General features: G+C 47.3%; 1 protein-coding gene across 4 annotated transcripts in view; it reads right to left on the bottom strand.

Moving 5' to 3' along the window:
- The window catches only part of wnk4a (WNK lysine deficient protein kinase 4a), an 82,888-nt gene that overhangs the window by 38,852 nt on the left and 34,036 nt on the right, over positions 1-10,000 (bottom strand). For all 4 annotated transcript variants that reach the window (XM_062057284.1, XM_062057285.1, XM_062057286.1 and 1 more), the window contains exons 3-5: positions 2,699-2,871; positions 2,409-2,629; positions 847-1,004 (exon numbers count right to left, since the gene is read on the bottom strand). In XM_062057284.1, the coding sequence (XP_061913268.1) occupies positions 847-1,004; positions 2,409-2,629; positions 2,699-2,871 (552 nt within the window). The remainder of the gene's footprint in view (positions 1-846; positions 1,005-2,408; positions 2,630-2,698; positions 2,872-10,000) is intronic.

Raw genomic sequence — 10,000 nt, 5'->3', positions numbered from 1 at the left:
TGATAACATAAGAAAAGTTAGCATGCTTCCAAAATAGCGACAACCCTAACCCTAACCCTAAACCCCTAACCCTAAACCCCAACCCTAACCCTCTAACCCTAACCCTCTAACCCTAAACCCCTAACCCTTAACCCTCTAACCCTAACCCCAACCTCAACCCTAACCCTAACCCTAACCCTAAACCCCTAACCCTTAACCCTTTAACCCTCTAAACCTAAACCCCTAACCCTCTAACCCTAACCCCAACCCCAACCCTAACCCTCTAACCTTAACCCTAACCCTACACCCCTAACCCTAAACCCTTAACCCTCTAACCCTCTAAACCCCTAACCCTAACCCTTAACCCTCTAACCCTAACCCTCTAACCCTAAACCCTTAACCCTTTAACCCTAACCCCAACCCCAACCCTAACCCTCTAACCCTAACCCTAAACCCCTAACCCTTAACCCTCTAAACCCTAACCCTAAACCCCTAACCCTCTAACCCTAACCCCAACCCCAACCCCAACCCTAACCCTCTAACCCTAACCCTACACCCCTAACCCTAAACCCCTAACCCTCTAACCCTCTAAACTCCTAACCCTTAACCCTTAACTCTCTAACCCTAACCCCAACCCTAACCCTCTAACCCTAACCCTAAACCCCTAAGCCTAAACCCCTAACCCTTAACCCTTAACCCTCTAAACCCTAACCCTAACCCTAAAGTAATAAGACCTAATTTTTATGTATACGAATGAAATTAGCAAAAATGCTAGCACAAAAAGTTAGCATGCTAACGGTAGCATGATAAGTTAGCATAGTTCTAAGATGTCGCCAAGTATCAACAAGGATAATATTTGGTACTCACGCTGGTGACTTTGCGGTAGATCTGTGCGGCGTTCTGGCACTCGGAGTACGGGTACTCGGAGGTCGCCATCTCCAGGATGCACATACCAAAGGCGTAGACGTCCACCGCCTCGTCGTACTTCTCCTCGTACATCTCTGGGGCCATGAACTCCGGGGTCCCTGTCAGGGTCCACATGTCAAGAAAAGCTAAATTGCTACCGCTAGCATGCTAAGAGTGTCAGGTATGATAGCATATGCTATCTTTCTAAAATGTAGTGGGTGTGGCTTGTATGACGGTGCACTCCACAGTCTGGAAAATACGGTATGTTATATAACTGTAAAGTGTGTGGCGGAAAAATTAGCAAAAATTAAAAAAAAGTTAGCATGCTAATGTTAGCATGCTAACACGGTTATGCTAACAGTTAGCATGGGTCAAATACCAAGTTACATGACTCTGTGGTGTACGGATGCTAAGTTGTCTGGAAAAAAAAACTTAGCATGCTAATGTTAACATGCTAACGTTTTTATGCTAACAGTTAGCATGGGTCAAGTACCAAGTTATATTACTCTGTGGTGTACGGCTGCTAAGTTGGCAAAAAAAAGTTAGCATGCTAATGTTAGCATGCTACCATTGTTATGCTAACAGTTAGCATGGGTCAAATACCAAGTTATATGACTCTGTGGTGTACGGTTGCTAAGTTGGCTAAAAAAATTTAGCATGCTAATGTTGTTATGCTAACAGTTAACATGGATCAAATACCAAGTTACATGGCTGCTAAGTTGACTAAAAAAAAAAGGTTAACATGCTAATGTTAGCATGCTAACATTGTTATGCTAACAGTTAACATGGGTCAAGTACTAAGTTATGTGACTCAGTGGTGTACGGCTGCTAAATTGGCAAAAAAAAAAAAGTTAGCATGCTAATGTTAGCATGCTAACGTTGCTAATAGTTAGCACAGGTCAAGACATATGACTCTGTGGTGTACGGTTGCTAAGTTGGTAAAAAAAAAAAGTTAGCATGCTAATGTTAGCATGCTACCATTGTTATGCTAGCAGTTAGCATGGGTCAAATACCAAGTTATATGACTCTGTGGTGTACGGTTGCTAAGTTGGCTAAAAAAGTTAGCATGTTAATGTTGTTATGCCAACAGTTAACATGGATCAAATACCAAGTTACATGGCTGCTAAGTTGACTAAAAAAAAAGGTTAACATGCTAATGTTAGCATGCTAACATTGCTAACAGTTAGCACAGGTCAAGACATATGACTCTGTGGTGTACGGCTGCTAAGTTGGTAAAAAAAAAAAAAAACAGTTAGCATGCTAACGTTAGCATGCTACAGTTAGCATGGGTCAAGTAGCAAGTTATATGACTTTGTGGTGTACGGCTGCTAAGTTGGCTAAAAAAAGTTAGCATGCTAAAGTTGTTATGTTAACAGTTAACATGGATCAAGATCCAAGTTACGTGACTTTGTGGTGTACGGCTGCTGAGTTGACTAAAAAAATGAGCATGCTAATGTTAGCATGCATAAATAAGAAGAGAATGTCTCTAAGAAGGATGGCGATGTTAGCATGTGATGACTCACCGATGACACTTTTAGCGAAGGAGGCACTTTTCAGCGTGGCGAGCCCCAAGTCCCCGATCTTAACGGAGCCGGTGGGCCCGGTGATGAAGATGTTGTCGCACTTGAGGTCGCGGTGGATGATGGGCGGCGTGCGCGTGTGCAGGAAGTGGAGCCCCTTGAGGATCTGATGACTCCATCGCTGCAGCAGCTTCAGCTTCATCTCCTTGAACCGCTTCAAGTAGCTAGCAAACAACGACAGATAGCACCAAAAGGCAAAAGAAAAAACAAAACGGCGTTTCCCCGCAACTCACGTTTTGAGTGTGCCGGACGTCATGAGCTCCGTCACCAGCAGGATGCACTTCTGGCCTTTCAGCGAGGACTTCCACGAGTCGTGGAAGCGGACGATGTTGGGATGCTGGAGGCCCTTCAGCATCTCCACCTCCTCGCTGAAACGCTGCCGCTCCGCCTTGGTCAGCTTGCGGGTCTGATAGCATAGGAATAGTTAGCATACTTACAAAATAGCGCCAAGTATCCAAAAGCCATGATTTTAGGTTAATACGAATGAAATGAGCAAAAATGCTACCATAAAACGTTAGCATGCTAATGTTAGCGTGAACATAGGGAACAAGTTAGCATACTTCTAAGATGTCGCCAAGTATTAAAAGCCATGATTTTAGGTTAATACGAATTAAATTTGCACAAATGCTAGCATAAAACGTTAGCATGCTAACGTTAGCCTGAAAATATAGAAAAAGTTAGCATACTTCTAAGATATTGCCAAATATCAAAAGCCATGATTTTAGGTTAATACGAATGAAATGAGCAAAAATGCTAGCATAAAATGTTAGCATGCTAACATTAGCGTGAAAATAGGGAAAAAGTTAGTATACGTCTAAGATGTCGCCAAGTATCAAAAGCCATGATTTTAGGTTAATACAAATGAAATTAGCAAAAATGCTAACGTTAGCCTGAAAATATTTGAAACGGTTAGCATACTTCTAAGATGTCACCAAGTATCAAAAGCCATGATTTTAGGTTAATACGAATGAAATTTGCAAAAATGCTAGCATAAAACGTTAGCATGCTAACATTAGCCTGAAAATATAGAAAAAGTTAGCATACTTCTAAGATGTCGCCAAGTATCAAAAGCCATGATTTTAGGTTAATACGAATGAAATTAGCAAAAATGCTAATGTTAGCCTGAAAGTATGGGAAATGTTAGCATACTTCTAAGATGTCACCAAGTATCAAAAGCCATGATTTTAGGTTAATACGAATGAAATTTGCAAAAATGCTAGCATAAAACGTTAGCATGCTAACGTTGGCCTGAAAATATAGAAAAAGTTAGCATACTTCTAAGATATTGCCAAATATCAAAAGCCATGATTTTTAGGTTACTATGAATGAAATTAACAAAAATGCTAACGTTAGCCTGAAAATATGGAAAAGGTTAGCATACTTCTAAGATGTCGCCAAGTATCAAAAGCCATGATTTTAGGTTAATACAAATGAAATTTGCAAAAATGCTAGCATAAAACGTTAGCATGCTAACGTTAGCCTGAAAATATAGAAAAAGTTAGCATACTTCTAAGATATTGCCAAATATCAAAAGCCATGATTTTAGGTTAATACGAATGAAATTTGCAAAAATGATAGCATAAAACGTTAGCATGCTAATAACGTTAGCCTGAAAATATAGAAAAATTAGCATACTTCTAAGATATTGCCAAACATCAAAAGCCATGATTTTTAGGTTAATACGAATGAAATTAGCAAAAATGCTAACGTTAGCCTGAAAATATGGGAAAGGTTAGCATACTTCTAAGATGTCGCCAAGTATCAAAAGCCATGATTTTAGGTTAATATGAATGAAATTTGAAAAAATGCTAGCATAAAATGTTAGCCTGAAAATATGGAAAAAGATGGTATGGGGGTGTATTAGTGCGTGATGGTATGGGGGTGTATTAGTGTGTGATGGTATGGGGGTGTATTAGTGCGTGATGGTATGGGGGTGTATTAGTGCGTGATGGTATGGGGGTGTATTAGTGTGTGATGGTATGGGGGTGTATTAGTGCGTGATGGTATGGGGGTGTATTAGTGTGTGATGGTATGGGGGTGTATTAGTGCGTGATGGTATGGGGGTGTATTAGTGCGTGATGGTATGGGGGTGTATTAGTGTGTGATGGTATGGGGGTGTATTAGTGTGTGATGGTATGGGGGTGTATTAGTGTGTGATGGTATGGGGGTGTATTAGTGTGTGATGGTATGGGGGTGTATTAGTGTGTGATGGTATGGGGGTGTATTAGTGTGTGATGGTATGGGGGTGTATTAGTGTGTGATGGTATGGGGGTGTATTAGTGTGTGATGGTATGGGGGTGTATTAGTGTGTGATGGTATGGGGGTGTATTAGTGTGTGATGGTATGGGGGTGTATTAGTGTGTGATGGTATGGGGGTGTATTAGTGTGTGATGGTATGGGGGTGTATTAGTGTGTGATGGTATGGGGGTGTATTAGTGTGTGATGGTATGGGGGTGTATTAGTGTGTGATGGTATGGGGGTGTATTAGTGTGTGATGGTATGGGGGTGTATTAGTGTGTGATGGTATGGGGGTGTATTAGTGCGTGATGGTATGGGGGTGTATTAGTGTGTGATGGTATGGGGGTGTATTAGTGTGTGATGGTATGGGGGTGTATTAGTGTGTGATGGTATGGGGGTGTATTAGTGCGTGATGGTATGGGGGTGTATTAGTGTGTGATGGTATGGGGGTGTATTAGTGTGTGATGGTATGGGGGTGTATTAGTGCGTGATGGTATGGGGGTGTATTAGTGTGTGATGGTATGGGGGTGTATTAGTGTGTGATGGTATGGGGGTGTATTAGTGTGTGATGGTATGGGGGTGTATTAGTGTGTGATGGTATGGGGGTGTATTAGTGCGTGATGGTATGGGGGTGTATTAGTGTGTGATGGTATGGGGGTGTATTAGTGTGTGATGGTATGGGGGTGTATTAGTGTGTGATGGTATGGGGGTGTATTAGTGTGTGATGGTATGGGGGTGTATTAGTGTGTGATGGTATGGGGGTGTATTAGTGTGTGATGGTATGGGGGTGTATTAGTGTGTGATGGTATGGGGGTGTATTAGTGTGTGATGGTATGGGGGTGTATTAGTGGTCAAGACATGTTCTAGGGTGAAAGTGTAAAAGGCAGCATGTGTGATGGTATGGGGGTGTATTAGTGTGTGATGGTATGGGGGTGTATTAGTGTGTGATGGTATGGGGGTGTATTAGTGTGTGATGGTATGGGGGTGTATTAGTGTGTGATGGTATGGGGGTGTATTAGTGTGTGATGGTATGGGGGTGTATTAGTGGTCAAGACATGTTCTAGGGTGAAAGTGTAAAAGGCAGCATGTGTGATGGTATGGGGGTGTATTAGTGTGTGATGGTATGGGGGTGTATTAGTGCGTGATGGTATGGGGGTGTATTAGTGTGTGATGGTATGGGGGTGTATTAGTGTGTGATGGTATGGGGGTGTATTAGTGTGTGATGGTATGGGGGTGTATTAGTGCGTGATGGTATGGGGGTGTATTAGTGTGTGATGGTATGGGGGTGTATTAGTGTGTGATGGTATGGGGGTGTATTAGTGCGTGATGGTATGGGGGTGTATTAGTGCGTGATGGTATGGGGGTGTATTAGTGTGTGATGGTATGGGGGTGTATTAGTGCGTGATGGTATGGGGGTGTATTAGTGTGTGATGGTATGGGGGTGTATTAGTGTGTGATGGTATGGGGGTGTATTAGTGTGTGATGGTATGGGGGTGTATTAGTGGTCAAGACATGGGTAACTTACACATCTGTGAAGGCACCATTAATGCTGAAAGGTACATACAGCTTTTGGAGCAACATATGTTGCCATCCAAGCATGGACGCCCCTGCTTATTTCAGCAAAACGATGCCATCAATTATGATAAAAGAGTGCTGGTACTAGACTGGCCTGCCTGTAGTCCAGACATTGAAAATGTGTGAAGGCTAAAAGATGAGATGTTTGTCAGAGTGAACATGAAATATCTTGTCTTTGCAGTCTTTTCAATTGAATATAAGTTGAAAAGGATTTGTTGTATTCTCTTTTTATGTAGCATTTCCACAAGGTGACAACTTCACCGCTCTAGTAATTAGAGCTGAGGGTCTAGAGTCCAGAGTTGGGTGTTCCAGGTTCCTCTCTACTAGTTTGAAGTGACATACAGCAGCTTGTAGGCCACGTGTGTAAACAACATGTGTAGCCATTACGCAACTTTGCTTCTTACTTCAAATAATTAGCTGCTCCCCTCCCTCCCCCCCTCCATGTTGCATAATCACATGTTATTTTCCACAAAGTGTGGTGGGGGGGTGAGGGCCATTACAGCGTTGAGGTTCCTGGTGCCGCCAACAGGGTGATGACGACATGACGTACAAAGACATCATCTGTGCTTCCCGGCCATGACAGGATGGATTTAGCGGAGAGTGGAAAGTTCTCAGGAGACTTTTGGCCGCCATCAATCCTGCATTCATAACAACTTTACTGCATGTGTTTGTGATTACAATCTAGTCACACCCCCAGGACATGTCTCCTGCAACCTAGGACCTGTCTCCTGGAACTCAGGACCTGTCTCCTGGACCTGTCTCCTGGAACTCAGGACCTGTCTCCTGGACCTGTCTCCTGGAACCCAGGACCTGTCTCCTGGACCTGTCTCCTGGAACCCAGGACCTGTCTCCTGGAACCTAGGACCTGTCTCCTGGAACCCAGGACCTGTCTCCTGGAACCTAGGACCTGTCTCCTGGAACCCAGGACCTGTCTCCTGGAACCTAGGACCTGTCTCCTGGAACCCAGGACCTGTCTCCTGGAACCCAGGACCTGTCTCCTGGAACCCAGGACCTGTCTCCTGGAACCCAGGACCTGTCTCCTGGAACCCAGGACCTGTCTCCTGGAACCCAGGACCTGTCTCCTGGAACCTAGGACCTGTCTCCTGGAACCCAGGACCTGTCTCCTGGAACCTAGGACCTGTCTCCTGGAACCCAGGACCTGTCTCCTGGAACCTAGGACCTGTCTCCTGGAACCCAGGACCTGTCTCCTGGAACCCAGGACCTGTCTCCTGGACCTGTCTCCTGGAACCCAGGACCTGTCTCCTGGACCTGTCTCCTGGAACTCAGGACCTGTCTCCTGGACCTGTCTCCTGGAACTCAGGACCTGTCTCCTGGACCTGTCTCCTGGAACCCAGGACCTGTCTCCTGGACCTGTCTCCTGGAACCCAGGACCTGTCTCCTGGAACCTAGGACCTGTCTCCTGGAACCCAGGACCTGTCTCCTGGAACCTAGGACCTGTCTCCTGGAACCCAGGACCTGTCTCCTGGAACCTAGGACCTGTCTCCTGGAACCCAGGACCTGTCTCCTGGAACCCAGGACCTGTCTCCTGGAACCCAGGACCTGTCTCCTGGAACCCAGGACCTGTCTCCTGGAACCCAGGACCTGTCTCCTGGAACCTAGGACCTGTCTCCTGGAACCCAGGACCTGTCTCCTGGAACCTAGGACCTGTCTCCTGGAACCCAGGACCTGTCTCCTGGAACCTAGGACCTGTCTCCTGGAACCCAGGACCTGTCTCCTGGAACCCAGGACCTGTCTCCTGGAACCCAGGACCTGTCTCCTGGAACCCAGGACCTGTCTCCTGGAACCCAGGACCTGTCTCCTGGAACCTAGGACCTGTCTCCTGGAACCTAGGACCTGTCTCCTGGAACCCAAGACCTGTCTCCTGGAACCCAGGACCCGTCTCCTGGAACCCAGGACCTGTCTCCTGGAACCCAGGACCTGTCTCCTGGAACCTAGGACCTGTCTCCTGGAACCCAGGACCTGTCTCCTGGAACCTAGGACCTGTCTCCTGGAACCTAGGACCTGTCTCCTGGAACCCAAGACCTGTCTCCTGGAACCCAGGACCCGTCTCCTGGAACCCAGGACCTGTCTCCTGGAACCCAGGACCTGTCTCCTGGAACCTAGGACCTGTCTCCTGGAACCCACGACCTGTCTCCTGGAACCCACGACCTGTCTCCTGGAACCTAGGACCTGTCTCCTGGAACCTAGGACCTGTCTCCTGGAACCCAGGACCTGTCTCCTGGACCTGTCTCCTGGAACCCAGGACCCGTCTCCTGGAACCCAGGACCTGTCTCCTGGAACCCACGACCTGTCTCCTGGAACCTAGGACCTGTCTCCTGGAACCCAGGACCTGTCTCCTGGAACCCAGGACCTGTCTCCTGGAACCCAGGACCTGTCTCCTGGACCTGTCTCCTGGAACCCAGGACCCGTCTCCTGGAACCCAGGACCTGTCTCCTGGAACCCAGGACCCGTCTCCTGGAACCCAGGACCTGTCTCCTGGAACCCAGGACCTGTCTCCTGGAACCCAGGACCTGTCTCCTGGAACCTAGGACCTGTCTCCTGGAACCTAGGACCTGTCTCCTGGAACCCAAGACCTGTCTCCTGGAACCCAGGACCCGTCTCCTGGAACCCAGGACCTGTCTCCTGGAACCCAGGACCTGTCTCCTGGAACCTAGGACCTGTCTCCTGGAACCCAGGACCTGTCTCCTGGAACCTAGGACCTGTCTCCTGGAACCTAGGACCTGTCTCCTGGAACCCAAGACCTGTCTCCTGGAACCCAGGACCCGTCTCCTGGAACCCAGGACCTGTCTCCTGGAACCCAGGACCTGTCTCCTGGAACCTAGGACCTGTCTCCTGGAACCCACGACCTGTCTCCTGGAACCCACGACCTGTCTCCTGGAACCTAGGACCTGTCTCCTGGAACCTAGGACCTGTCTCCTGGAACCCAGGACCTGTCTCCTGGACCTGTCTCCTGGAACCCAGGACCCGTCTCCTGGAACCCAGGACCTGTCTCCTGGAACCTAGGACCTGTCTCCTGGAACCCAGGACCCGTCTCCTGGAACCCAGGACCTGTCTCCTGGAACCCAGGACCTGTCTCCTGGAACCCAGGACCTGTCTCCTGGAACCCAGGACCTGTCTCCTGGACCTGTCTCCTGGAACCCAGGACCTGTCTCCTGGAACCCAGGACCTGTCTCCTGGAACCCAGGACCTGTCTCCTGGACCTGTCTCCTGGAACCCAGGACCCGTCTCCTGGAACCCAGGACCTGTCTCCTGGAACCCAGGACTACAGCCACTAGGGGCCACACTTGTAGGATTCTACATGTTATATGTTCCTATGTTGACCACAGCCACTAGGGGCCACACTTGTAGGATTCTACATGTTATATGGTCCTATGTTGACCACAGCCACTAGGGGCCACACTTGTAGGATTCTACATGTTATATGGTCCTATGTTGACTACAGCCACTAGGGGCCACACTTGTAGGATTCTACATGTTATATGGTCCTATGTTGACCACAGCCACTAGGGGCCACACTTGTAGGATTCTACATGTTATATGTTCCTATGTTGACTACAGCCACTAGGGGCCACACTTGTAGGATTCTACATGTTATATGTTCCTATGTTGACTACAGCCACTAGGGGCCACACTTGTAGGATTCTACATGTTATATGTTCCTATGTTGACTACAGCCACTAGGGGCCACACTTGTAGGATTC

Source organism: Entelurus aequoreus, linkage group LG08 (genome assembly GCF_033978785.1).
Source record: "Entelurus aequoreus isolate RoL-2023_Sb linkage group LG08, RoL_Eaeq_v1.1, whole genome shotgun sequence".
Lineage (NCBI taxonomy): Eukaryota > Metazoa > Chordata > Actinopteri > Syngnathiformes > Syngnathidae > Entelurus > Entelurus aequoreus.
The sequence above is the reverse complement of the archived record's forward strand: the minus strand, read 5'-3'. Positions and strand labels throughout refer to the sequence as shown.